The sequence below is a fragment of the Paroedura picta genome, chromosome 5 (genome assembly GCF_049243985.1).
Source record: "Paroedura picta isolate Pp20150507F chromosome 5, Ppicta_v3.0, whole genome shotgun sequence".
In the NCBI taxonomy this organism is placed as follows: Eukaryota; Metazoa; Chordata; class Lepidosauria; order Squamata; family Gekkonidae; genus Paroedura; species Paroedura picta.
In genome coordinates this window covers 97,483,174-97,497,043 of record NC_135373.1, presented here as the reverse complement: position 1 = coordinate 97,497,043, position 13,870 = coordinate 97,483,174, and the positions used below count along the sequence as shown (strand labels likewise).

The following is a 13,870-nucleotide window of genomic DNA, read 5'->3' as shown; positions in this document are numbered from 1 at the left end:
AGGGGGGTGAGGCCAAGAGTTTGTAAAGTGCCTGGTACAAAAACTGCCTATGGAATTTATAGCAGTCCTCTGCTTTGTGTTCCTGTACTTTCTGGGTTCTGAAAACAGGAACAAGACACAGGTGGGACAAGAGATCTCACCTTATCTTTATGTAACTCTCTCAGCTTCTGTCCACATGACTGTATTAACTGGAAACTATTTGATTCTTAAACATTTAAACAATAAAAGAGGTTAAAGCTGTATTTTAGCTTTTTATACTACTCCCTTTAAACTACTTAAAATCATTGTAATATGGGTAGTGTCTGGCATCCTAACAACTATTCAAGTTAATCTTCTACACTAGTATGAGATCAAAACTTATACTGTGCACTGTTCTAAAGGAGTAGCTGTATCCATCTGTGCTAGGTTATTCTGTTCTCAATCAGTATCTGCTTTAATATTCTTGAGTTTGTCTGATTGCCTATTTCATTTCACAGGTCCACACATTCTGGTTATAGCTGTTTTCACACTTACTGGGACAGTGGTGCTGGTTCTGATCATCGCTCTGCTGGTACTGAGGTACAATCCTCTGTTACGCGTCCTCTGTCATTCTTGGGCAAGGCTTCCTGATTTATTTCTGAAGTTTGCATTTCTAAACCCTTTCTTCTTCATAGGCTTTTCAGTGCAAATGACTTTTACTATGACACTCCCAGCTTTGCCAATTAATCAAGTCTCCTATAGTAATTTGTTGTCCAGACTAGTGTCCTTTGTGTTTTAGCTATCTCACATTAAGCATTCCTTTACTCAATACACTCTCCCTTCCTGTTTCTTCCTCCCGGTCTGTCTCTATCTCTGTCTTACACATGCAACATCTGCATAAAGAAAATACAGAAGAGACAATGAAATCCGGCAGAAGAGATGGTCACACATATCATCCGACAAGATCTTGCCTTTGGAGACCAATGAGACAAACCATGTCAGTCTGAAGGTACGAGGCAGCAGCCATCCAAGGCAGAGGTTTCCCTTTGTCCTCTATATACTGAATAGTTACAGTGATCTCATAGATGCTACCTGTAAGACTGGACTGTGGTCTCCTAATTTTTCCTGCTCTGCATGGATGAAAATTATCCAGTTTGCTATAACTCCATTAACAACTTGCAATAAATGATCAAAAAAATAAAATACTCACCTTTACCCAAAGGCACGAGAGACACAGATGGGAGGTTCAGGGACACGATATCAAACAGGTCAAGTCATTTAAATATTTAGTTTTAGTCTTCCAGTTGACAGAGTTGTGGAGAGTCTAAGCAAGGCAAATGGTTGAGATTCTTCTTTAGAAAGGGGCTTCCTATATCCCTGAAGCAATCAAGGTTTCTAGGGAATGCTGATTGCCCAACTAATGATTGTTTCCCAGCTCTTTTCTGGGAAGCAGTGTCTTTCCGCATAAGGACCAATGTTGCCAGTTGGTTCCACAAAGCGGAAACGCTATTTTTAAAAGTGGAATCTCGGCGTTACGCATACCTGCCTTTGTAGTGGAATCCAGTAGTGTTTCAATCGTTTCCCACAGGTTTCCGGTCTCGCAAAAGTCGCTAGAAAGGAAGCGATTTTTTCTGTGCTTTGTCCCACCCCTGGCTGTCAATCAAATGAACAGCCAATGGGCGGTTGTTATCATGCTCCCGAAAAGCCCCTTTCCCTTTAAGAACAGTTAAAAAAAAAACACACGTTGCAACAAATATGCCTTAATTCCTCCTAACGGAGAGACCCATCTAGTGTGAGCTGGTGAGTCATTGTTACCACGCTTCCCCGAGTGAAAAAAAAATTCCCCCCCTGCACGGGTGCGATTTTCGGCCGAAAATAAAGGGAACTTGCAAACGGGGCTGTGTTGTGCTTGGGGACTTAGGGGAGCTTTAAAGCACTTTTGTGGAGGGACTGTAGCCGGAGAAGCCTCGTTGGGTGAATGAAGCCTCGCTGGTTCGTTGCTTTCTGCTCACTCTGAGAAAAAAAAATGCTGATCGCTTCGCCGGAAGTTTGGAGGAGAGAGCCAGGGGGAGGGACTTTGTTGGAACCGCAACAATGGGAATGCACAGGTCTTTTTCACTAGTGTTGCAGATTGTTTGCAAGAGTGTAGCACTTTTCGGAGGGTGAATCCACTTTTCCTGATTTCCCTTTAAGCACTACAACGAATTGCTTTTTGCGGGACTGTTTCAGGAGTGTTGCAGATTGTGTGCGACGTCTTGCGGAACTGCAAATTAGTAACATTTACAATTTGCAAGCCTTCTGCTACATTAAAGTTGTGCGGAATGGCCCCAAGTTTTGCAGTCAATATTTGGAGTCCCACAATGTATACCAAATATCCAAATCAAGCATGCATCAGGGATGGTTTCACCTGATTAAGAATGCTTACCTAGTGGATTTGGGGCCTAGCCCTTCAGCCTGATAGTACCTAGCTGGAGAGGCATCCCACTATAACATACCTCTCCAAGAACCCTTTCTTGCTAGCAGATTCTTTACCAGCACTAGAAGTCCCTAAATACCAAAGAATATTTACTTTTGCATCCTTCAATGCCCTGTCCTCTGCCTTTCTGGAAGGCAGGTACCTCTGTATTCTACATTCACAATGGTATGTCCCTGCCAAATGGGAAAGGTTGACACTACTATTCGGCCTTTGGAGACCAATGAGACAAACCATGTCAGTCCGAAGGCATGACAAACCATCTGGGGTGCTCATACTATAGTGATATTTGCTCACAATATATCTTGCCAGTGTTAGTGAAGTTTCCAGGAAGTTCAGACCAATTCTACACCTCCCAACTTCTCTCTTGTCTTTCTTCAGAAATAACTTACAGTATTGCAGAATTTGTATGAGGGCATGCAGCATGCATAAGCAGCTGGTTAAGTCCTTAAACAAGGCTGGGTTATAATGACACCTTCAAATTCATTTGCTGATTGTATTATTGTATGTGCCTGGTTTTTATATCGAAATAAACTTAATATAACCCTTAGCAGCCTTTATATCATAAAGGTGACAACGAAGCAAGCAATAAATTACTTTTAGTTCTGTTTCACTGGACTTCTGTTTTCAAGACAGTGATATTAATCAAAGTGCAAGCCATTATGTTATGTGGGTGATGCACTTTGCAGTGAAGTACATGCCCTTTTCACATATTGAGTGAAAACATGCTACGAGCATATTTGAACCATTGTTTGATACTCCCACAAATGACTTTTAATGATAGAAGCACAGTATTCCATCTGCCTGTTGTAGACTGGGGGAGGACAGATCCTTAGACCAGGCTTTCTCAACTAGGGTTACGTGAAACCCTGGGGTTTCTTGGAAGGGTTTTCTTAATGGTAGGAGTAAATAACTTTTAATATGTTTTTAAATTTGTTAAATATTTATCAAGTGATATAAGTATTAGGACCCACCCACTCCATCCCAAAATAGCCAATGATGGGCCTGGAGCGGGTGAGAAGGGGACAGGCCCCAGGTGGGCATGTATACAGCTATGCTTCCCAACCACATTATGCAAGATCACACCACTTCTGGGGTATCACAAAGCCTGAAGAATGTCTCAGTAGTTTCTTAGTGGTTAAAAAGTTGAGAAAGGCTGCCATAGACTATTCCTTTGCCAGTGTTGTACACTGTAGGAGAATTTCCTCACCATTTATCTACAGATGTACTCCCAAGTAGATACTTCTCCACACTTACACATAACCAACGTTATAATAAAAATAAAACATTCTGCAGAGTCAAGAGGGAGGAATTCCCTCACTAAGTACATTCCTAATAATATCCAACAGAAGTCCTTAATTCTCAACACAGTCACATTCTGTGCAACAATCATAGTAATACATGGTAACATATTTGGAGAAAATATTAAGTTGCCCAGCCACTAAAGATGAGTATCTCCTGCAGACGGGCAGTATTGGGTTTCACTTCAGATTGCAAAAATCTTTTGCCTTTTACTAAAGTACATGGAAAATATAAAAACTCTTCTCTTCCTCACTCTCAACAAAAGGGCTGACTTTTGGGACTGTGAGTTGCTTAATGGATATTTTGAAAGAAAAGTAGACTTCATGGGCCATCAGATCAAGGAATGAGAACAATGAGAAATGCATGTGGTTGGATTCCTCATGCACAAAACATCACGATAGCACTCATGTTGGATGTTCTGTTTTGCTTTCTAGCACACCCAGTGTTTAATGCTTTTTGTTTTGTTTTTCAGATTGATGAAGACAAAAGGCGGGACACCTTCCTGAGGCTGCGTCAAGGGAAATATGACAAGAAGGTATGTCTACCTCAGCATCTGATTTCCTTGTCCTCTGTAGAAGGGATCTTCTGCAAGGCAAATTTCAAGGTGTCACTTCACACCTATCCTCAGTAAGCTGAAAAACTAACCAGATTAACAATGAGGTGGAATCTTGGCGGTTCTACACAAGGATGTGAAATTCCACTGTCTGTGTGAAAGCAACAGCAAGCAAGTTTAATGGCAGACAGGAAAAGCACTCACCCTCTACTAGTCCTGTGCCACTCCCTGCTGGGGCCATCCTTCCCACCCGCTTCTGCTCATCCCATCAACAGCCATGAGATAACCTGATGAGAATCTGACTGGGACCTCCTGCAGCCCAGCAACTCCCCTCCCACCAGCAGATGAGCCGTGGTTTACAACTGGGCTGCTGCTCAGCTGTTAAAGGGGCAGGGAAGCCCTGTTAAAGAAGTAAAGAAAGGATGGAGCTTAGCTCCAGCATTTTGAAGTTGCATTTCTCCTAGGCCTGGCTCATTTGGCATCATGCAACTTGGCAAAGGTTTCCTCGGAGTGTGGCTGTCTGGGGGATGGAAGGAGGAAAAGCTGAAGACAGGCCAGATGGGTGGGAAAGAGAGAAGGAAGCAGAAAAAAGGAACATGCTATGGGAGCTGCCAAAAAAGAGAAGGAGAAAATAGTAAGGGACGGTTAAATGAGATGATGTCTACAAGTCCTTGAAGGTTCCTTGCTTGTATCTTTCTAAAATATAAATATATCATGTTGATTACCTTGTTTTCTTCTTATGACTTTAAGGTGATAATCTTGAAGGATTTCAAACACAATGATGGTAATTTTTCTGAGAAACAGAGAATAGATCTCAACAAGGTAAGTGTTTGAGCTTGAGCTAGCAGAGAACTAAAATAAATAGAAGGCAACTGTTGTATGAAATGCAGGCTCCTTTGTCCCATGTATATATTTTTGTTTAAGCAAAAAAGTACCAACCTTGCCGAGCTTCCAAGATCTAATGAGGTTGAGCTATATCATGCCACCCTACCCGCTCCTGTAACCCTCTTTAAAAATGAGCCACACATGCCTTATATGGCTTCCCACATTTCCTGTTGCATGAGTTTGGCCATAATTTTGATTTCCATGACAACTCTGCCAATTATTGCAGTTGCTTAGGCAACCAGAATGCTGGTGTAACTCTCATGAGAGGAAGAAAGCCAACAAGAGTAACTTGCTGCAATCTTTTTCAAGGAGGGAAGAGTAGGCAAGGAGGAGCAGATGCTCCAGCTCCCTAGTGGAGATGGGGTGGAGGTGAGGGGGGCAGTAAGGTGGTAGGGAGGAGGAGGAGGAGGAGGAGGAGGAGGAGGAGACTAACAGGCAGAGGAAGGGAGGTTGCTTCACTCAAATTTGTGGCCCAAGACTCAGCTTTATGGTGTAATCAGCCCCATCTTTTTATCTCATACTTAGCTTCCTGCCTTGTTTTAAAGTCATTTTTCCGCTTATATCATATTTTTGTTGTAGCTTCTTCAGACTGACTATTACAACCTGACTAAGTTCTACGGAACAGTCAAGATGGATACTATGATCTACGGAGTGATTGAGTATTGCGAGAGAGGATCACTGCGGGTGATTATCTGTTAAACCCATCCATCTCTTTATAGGGACATAAACTTTTGATGAGGTCTGGAGATGGTGGGGGAGAAGGGTAATTTAGATTGTAACCAGCAAAAGATGTCAGATTTCAGTATTACCAAGCATAGTTTAACTGAAGCTACTGAACTAAATTATTTTATTCCGGGCTCCCTTTTTCCACTGACTTAGTGCTCCCTCACTAAAAGTTAATTGAAATAATTCTGCTAATTTCAGGGATTTCCCAGTATTTTTTAAAACTAAGTATATGGAGGCCCAGTTTGGATAGAGACTGGACTGTGAAGGGAGAGATCTTTTAAACCTCTGTCCAACCATAAAGAGCCTTTAGGAAGTACTATCAGTCCATTGTGTGTGTGTGTGTGTGTGTGTGTGTGAGGGGGGGGATCAGCAATTGATATATCATTATAAAAAGTCCTTGGAATTTCCATTTTTTAAGGAGTGTGTTCTAGCTGTTTTCAGCATAGAGATAATAAGGAGAAAGACAACTCTGCAACAAAAATGGCTCAAGGCTTACTTTTTAAACAGAAAAATTAAGATTCACAGGACTTGATAGGATTATAATCTTTACCGCGGACTTTACCGCGCCGCGGACTGAATAAAGCTGTAAGGGCTTAGGGGGAGGAGTTAGGGCGGGCTCTGTCCGGGATGAGGAAGGGTGCCGATTGGCCCCTTCCTCCGGACAGACCATCGGCCGGGCCAATTGTACTAGTCTTATTATAATATAACAGTTTGCCAATTATAAATTTTTTATATTAAAAAAACCCCTCCTGTGGTGCAGGGGAGAGGAAATTGCTGCTGCAGTAGACTGAGGTAGTGGCAAAGGTGCTGAGGTGGGTAGAACCAGAAAAGTTCCAGAGTTTTTCATCCATGTGGAAGTCTAGTTTTGCTACAGTATTTCCTAACAAATCATAGTAAGGCATTTTTGATAGATCACAGGAAAACTGGCAGATAGACAATGCTGTGTGGAAGCAGGGGGAAAACAATTTCCATCAGCAGCAAAGCTGGACTCAGTGTGGAGTAGGGTTGCCAGTTACAATTTGAGAAATTCCTGGAGATTTGGGGGTGGAGCCTGAAGAGGGAAAGGTTTGAAGAGGGGAGGGGAGATGAAGTACCTCAGCAGATATGATGTCGTGGAGTAAAGTAGCCATTTTCTCCAGGGAACCTGAGTCCTGTCATCTGGAAACAAGTAGTAATTCCAGGTGATCTCCAGTTCCCTACCTGCAGGTTGGCAAACCAAGTGTGGAGACAAACTTGGTTGTATGGATAAGCCCCCATTGTCTTGCTGTTGTTGCCTGAATATGATTTACTTTTCTCTGGTCCTTGGATCTCCCTACATGAATTGCACTGATAAAACTAAGGTGTCCCCTTTTTGGTATTAAACTGGTATATTAACATTAGCCAAGACTACTGGAATTTCTTCCTGCTTTCTATCTTAGGATGTCTTAAATGACAAAATTTCCTACCCTGATGTCACCTTCATGGACTGGGAATTTAAAATCTCTGTCATGTATGATATTGCAAAGGTAAGCACATTAGTAGCAGTAATCATCATCAATAAAGAATATAAACTGGCATTTGAATACTGTCTGGATGAGAGGTGAGTGTTAATATAACAACAAGGATATGTTCTCTAGCCATAAGTATGAAAGAAGAAATCTGGAATTCTGGGGACAGCCATTTCAGTTAGATGATTTCCGAATGGCCCTAATATTCAATATTCATTTCCCTATATTTCTTGATTTTTCGTTTGTTTGATGTGTCCAGACAACTTAGTTAGCATCCTTGTGCTATCTCCCTTGCCGCAAGACTTTATCAGCGAAATAGCTCACAAATGCCTTTCAGCTTATGGCCGTCTATGATTTGAGTGCCCTTCCTCCAGGGCAGTAAGTGATCAAATTACCCTAAGTAGTTGTGCCGGGCGTGAGCTTGCAGATGTGATAGAGGTGGCATAAAACTCTGGCTTAGTCACTTTCACTGCCATCTCATATGCTTTCATAAGCATCCTATCAGATGTTCTCAAGGCCTTGTCAAAAGTCTTCTTCCAAACTCGCTCAAGCCATATCACCTCCTGCTTCCTTTAGCACAGCTCCTCTGTATAACGGGGCTGGCTTTGGATGGAATATGAGAGGGCATCAGGCTGCGATTACATCAATGGCAGCTGACATTTGGCATTCACTGATCAGCTAATCTAGTGAACTGCTGGGAGACTTTAGGTTCCACAGAGCGTTCAGAAATTTTTCTGGATCCATATGTCTCCACGGGCAGGCATAAATATGCCCTCCACCATTTGTGGGAGAAGATGGGAGCTTGAACCGGGTCTTCAGAGTATAGTGGTCTGACCATGGTACTGCATTATGGGCTATCAGATCAACTCCCAACCCTGAACCAAGCAGGGTGTGGCCTGCTTGATGGATTAACAAATTGCAAGTGCCCTAGTGCTGCCATGGATGACACCAGGTCCAGGCCTGAACCTGCGGCTGACAGTTCCAAATGGACATTGAAGTCTCCCAAGATAATAAGTCTCGGGTACTGCAATGCCCAGGTGGCCACCGCCTCAAGCAGGACTGACAGGGCATCTGCCAGTACAGTGGGTGGCCAGTACACCCGCCAGATGGCCATGCTCTCAACTGAATTCCAACCCAGGCCCACACACTCAATTCCTGCTATTTATATCCTGCTAGGCTGCTCTAGTGTGAGGCTGAAGGGCTGGGGCCAGTGGGCAGGGTAGGTGGGCCTTGCCTCATATGCATTTTCCTTGTACACATATGTAGCCTGTGTTACATCAGATTCTCCTGATCTCCATTTCTTAATTCTCAGTAGATTATTTCTTTCTGGCCTAATTCTCTCTGAAATGGTACAGTTATGTCTGGGCTGCACTGTTTCACAGCGAAGATTGCTTGGGGTTCTGTGGTGTTCAGGCTCATAGACAGAAACGTTTTACTGGTGGTTGGGGGTAAGTACATGAATGGATAGACATCATCATTATTTTTTTTTCTACTTTACTTCAACATGATTTTATATACGCACCCCTTTGCAGGCTTTTCTTAAAGCAGAAGGACTCTTCAGCCTTCTAACGGCTAATACCATTCTGGTCAATTGCGTAGAGAATTCACATTTGGAAATTTTATGAGGGGCATGGCAAATGATTGGAGGGGCATGGCAAATAATTGATGGGACCCAGCCCCTTTTTGTGTCATTATGGCTACTGGCCTGATGGTGTTGCAACTGTTGTTGCTGCTATGGCTGTTTTAATGGCACAATATCCTGCAAGCTGAGACAGGCAATAATGTGCCTCCAGCTACTCTCAGTTGGCTCCACAGTGGATTCCTGTTGTTCTCCTTGTTATCAAGAATATGGGTGGGGTGAGAATGCATTAGAAAAATGCTTGGCCTTAGAGAGGCAGTCTGACTCTATCAGAGCAAGCCTAGCAAGACTTACTTCCCACAGGATTTGGAGCATCACTAAAGCAGAAAAAAGAGCCTCTTGTGGCGCAGAGTGGCAAGGCAGCAGAAATGCTGTCTGAAGCTGTCTGCCCATGAGGCTGGGAGTTCAGTACCAGCAGCTGGCTCAAGGTTGACTCAGCCTTCCATCCTTCCGAGGTCGGTAAAATGAGTACCCAGCTTGCTGGGGGGTTAACGGTCATGACTGGGGAAGGCACTGGCAAACCACCCCATATTGTCTGCCATGAAAACGCTAGAGGGCGTCACCCCAAGGGTCAGACATGACTCGGTGCTTGCACAGGGGATACCTTTACCTTTACCTTAAAGTAGAAAGGGAAGATGAAAGGAGGAAGCAAACAAACCTAGAATTCTATCACAAGACCACCATGTTCTACTAACCATGATGCAAGTGACCTATCATGTGGTATCTAGACAGTACTGGTCTGGGAATCATTGGAAGCTTCTCCCATAGGTGTTAACAAACATGACAACCCACCTGTAAGTCATGGGAAGCACTGTCCCAGGAGTACAGATTGTACCACAGAAATTAATGGAAATACAAACCATTTTTAGATCAAGGTTAAAACAATGGATTATCAAGATCCCTTTACGTTTGGTTTTAGCAGTAAAACAACCCTATTTTAATGAATGACCTACACTAGGGAAAAATGTGTGAATGCATTCCTGTTGGTTGTTCTGGATCTGTTAGTAGATTTTGATACCATTGACATATTCTATTGCCATGCTGTGCAGGCAAGCCTCCACAGCAATCTGTTCTCCAAATCACCACGGAGGCTTGCCTGCACAGCATGCCACCCGTCACTGACCCAAGGCTCCAGGAGGTGAAAAGGAGGCACATGGTGGCGGTGAGGGGAACAATTTTGTGATTCCAGGCAGCTAAATTATGACACATACAACACCCCCTCCCATCACTCCACACATACTTCAGGCAGCTAAATTATGATACACACAACTAAATTGTGGCATACACACATGCACTCCAAGGCTTCAGGTGGCAAAAAGGAGGTGCATGGTGGTGGGTGGGGGAACAATTTTGTTATATAGGAATTGAGTTATAATGCAGTTGGTATGATTTAAAAACCCAGAATATTTCAGATTTGGAAAGGGTTTTTTTTAAGGCAACAAAATGGTGCTAGGAGATGGATGGGTGTTTTTGTCATGTGACAAAGATGGAGAAGTAAAAAAAAGGCTGCTGGGAAGTTTCTACTTCCTGTCCCTCTGTTTCAGTGCAGAAACAAATGGGGGCTCAATTCAGGGGCAAAAAGAGGGAAAAGTAGGGGAAAGATTTCCAATATGGAACTTGGAAATAGTCCGGGAAGGAATCTCAAACTTTAGAAACTGGAATGTTTGTAAAATGACTGCTGGGTGAGTCTTCAGTGTGGAAACAGTGCTTGTGGGTTTTCATTGGTGCTGTGAGCAGTTCTAATTATTACACTATTGGAGTAGTTGTTACACACTTACATGTTTTCTTCATCCCTCCCTCCTGTCAGTGTTTCATCTTTTCCCATTGTTGATTGGTGTTCCATTCCTCCCCCTTTTATGCATGTGCTGAAGCATTGCAGCACTTCAGCAGCCTCAAGGGGACTGAGAAATCTCCTTACAAATCTCCTTACATTCTCTGCCCACCACACCAGATCTGAGAGTCATACATGTCTCACCCCTTATTCATGGCCTCTTTTCCTGTGTTTGAGTATTTGCTCTTATTGACTCCCCAACAAACTTTTGAATTCCTTTACCTGACTTGCACAGCTCACAACAGTATGTTTCCTTCAGCTGCGTATTTTAAGGCTAGCTGTCCACACTGCAAAATATATTTGAAAATGGTGCCCAGGGATGTGTTAGAGCCCTAGTGCTCCTGAGTGTGAATGAAGGAATGGTAAAGACGGCGATGGTTGGCTGCTGGTCTCAGGCCTTCCAGTGGGATTGACCATTTGTTTCACTGCAGACATCCTCCAGCATTGAAATGTGAATCGCTGTCATGCACATTTAAAAAATGCTCACTGTCAAAAGCGCAGGTTTGGGAAGCATTCCATAAGGTGAAAAACATGTTCCGACGCTTCCTTGCAAATTCATTCCATGATGGAAAGGAATGTACAGGAAAAACTAGTTAGGAAAAAACACCGCTGGGGGGGGGGGATGAGGAAAACCTGGGACAGCATATGGATGTTAATGAAGTTGTCTGGGCACAAGGAAAAAACCTAGCAACACAGGGGAATGAAAACAGAACATTAATTGTCGATGACAATCTGGAAAATGCCAACAACTGGAAAGTTGTGGCTAGGAATGCATTTTATTAAGTGAAGCTGGTAATTAACCGCAGCCATTCCTGGAAAGGACTCCCAATAGGGAGGAGAGGGACAGGGGATAATAAAAGTACAGAGATTTTCTGATGTAGTAGAGAGAGAGTCCAGGAAAATGTGGTTGCTTTAAATGCATTGCAAGTCCTCAGGAACTGATTAATTGCATCCAAGGTTGTTGAAGGCGTCGTCATATGTCATCTCCAACCTCTTTTATTTTTGAAAAATCTTGGAGGATGGGGATTGGAAAGATGCTAATGTCATACTTACTTTTAAGAAGGTGGGGGGAAAGATGATCCCAGAAGTTTGACAATGATTCCAGAATATTTTATATTTTTAATGGGTGTGTTTGTGAACATTGCTTTCTTAGGAATAAGTCATGTCAAACAAATTTGTCTCTTTTTTCAACAGAGTTACTAGTTTGGTGGCTAAGGGAAATGCTGTGGATGTGATCTATTTGGATTTTAGTAAAGCTTTTCACATGATAATCATGATATTCTTGTTAAGAATTTAGTGATTTATGGACTAGACCCCATAATTGTTAGGCTCATTAAGGCCTGTTTCGTAGATTGTATCAAAGGTTGGTTCCCTACTAACCTGAAGGAAAGTAAAAGTGAGGTACTTCTGGGGTTTTTTTTGCCCAGTGCTGTTTAACATTTTAATAAATGATTTAGATCAGGGGTAGTCAACCTGTGGTCCTCCAGATGTCCATGGACTACAATTCCCATGAGCCCCTGCCAGCATTCTCTGGCAGGGGCTCATGGGAATTGTAGTCCATGGACATCTGGAGGACCACAGGTTGACTACCCCTGATTTAGATGATAGAGTTCAGAATGTGATCATCAGTTTTACAGATTATAGTAAAATGTTTGGGTTAGTTAATACCTCATAGGATAGAAGTAGGATCCATTGGGACTTGGATAAGATTGAGAATTAAAGTTCTCTAGGGATAAGTGATATTGGATGGAAGGTACAAAAAGACCCTCTTCCCTAAAAGATTATGCCCTTGTAAATCTGGCCCAGTTGAAGACCTTTAACATGTTTTTCTGAGCTTCCCTTTCTATGTTAAGGCCTGAGCTAAGCCCACCCATCCTTTAGTAAAGCAAAGGTCAGGGCAAACTGTATGAAACAACATTTATTGTTGTCAGCCAAAGATTTGTTGTCAACAAAGATTTATTCAGCTTTCATGTGCAGGCACCCTCCCTCAGACAAAATTGATTTGGAGACATCAGTGGGCCTCTCTGAGTCCCCCTTGGAGACAAGGGTGGGGGAGAAGCCAAGAAAACCCATGATTTGGGGGAGGCAACACAGGCGGGCCCAAGAGCAGAGCTTCTTGTCATGTCTGGGCTAGGCCGGGGTGCATGTCCAGCTGGGGCCACTCCCTGGCTGTCTCCTCAGGACAGCCAGCCTTAGCTACCCGCTTCCTGCCTAGCCAGGGCCAGACCTAAAGCAACGCAGCGGAGCGGGCATGCCAGTTGCTGGGTTGAGCACACTCGGCGAGGCAAGCAGGTGGAGGTGCAGCCATGCAGGGTGAGCTGCGGGCTGAGGAGGGTGAGCTGCGGGCTGAGAAGCGCGAGCTGCGGAGCTGAACTGCTGCCTGCATGCCAAGTGGGGTGGGGGTGGGCAATGGAAGAGGAGAACAGGCACAGGAGCTAATGGCGTGGCACAGGCAGGAGCAGCAGCCCACGGAGGAGAAGGAGGTGGCTGAGCATGGCTGGCAGTGGCTGAGCTGAGCCAGGCCCATGAGGAGGTAGCGTTGGAGCAGGACATGCTGCACAGTGAGTGGGCACACCTGGAGAGGCTGGGTGCACAACTGCAGGAGCTGTGCTGCCACCTGGAGCCCGAGGCCGCTGAGCTGCGCTGCCACCTAGAGAACCTGGCAGGAGCCTGCGCTGTGCTGGAGGCACTGCTGGAGTTGCTGGTGGCCCAGTGCAGGCGCCTGCAGGAGGAGCAGCAACAGTGGAGGCGCCCACCACCCCCGACCAAGCTGCTTACCCTGCCGCTACCCCTGTGAAAGGGGTCCTGACCCCAAAGTTGAGAACCACTGCCCTAGAATTGTAGCTCATCTCCGGACTACAGAAATCAGTTCAACTGAAGAAAATGGATGCTTTGGAGAGTACAGCCTATAGCATTGTACTCCACTGAAGTCCCTGTCCTGAAGTCCCATGTGACATCACTTCTAGAAAACTCAGTCACCAGAAACCCTGTGGTTTTAACATAAAAGCAAAACTAC

The 13,870-nt window shown here is 44.1% G+C and overlaps 1 protein-coding gene across 3 annotated transcripts in view; it reads left to right on the top strand.

The window, feature by feature from the left end:
• GUCY2C (guanylate cyclase 2C) overlaps nucleotides 1–13,870 on the top strand; it is a 64,296-nt gene that overhangs the window by 24,819 nt on the left and 25,607 nt on the right. For 2 of the 3 annotated variants that reach the window (XM_077339278.1, XM_077339277.1), the window contains exons 11-16: nucleotides 477–558; nucleotides 862–967; nucleotides 4,206–4,268; nucleotides 5,037–5,108; nucleotides 5,751–5,855; nucleotides 7,316–7,402. In XM_077339278.1, coding sequence (XP_077195393.1) covers nucleotides 477–558; nucleotides 862–967; nucleotides 4,206–4,268; nucleotides 5,037–5,108; nucleotides 5,751–5,855; nucleotides 7,316–7,402 — 515 coding nt within the window. The remainder of the gene's footprint in view (nucleotides 1–476; nucleotides 559–861; nucleotides 968–4,205; nucleotides 4,269–5,036; nucleotides 5,109–5,750; nucleotides 5,856–7,315; nucleotides 7,403–13,870) is intronic. The other variant, XM_077339279.1, reaches the window with a different exon arrangement.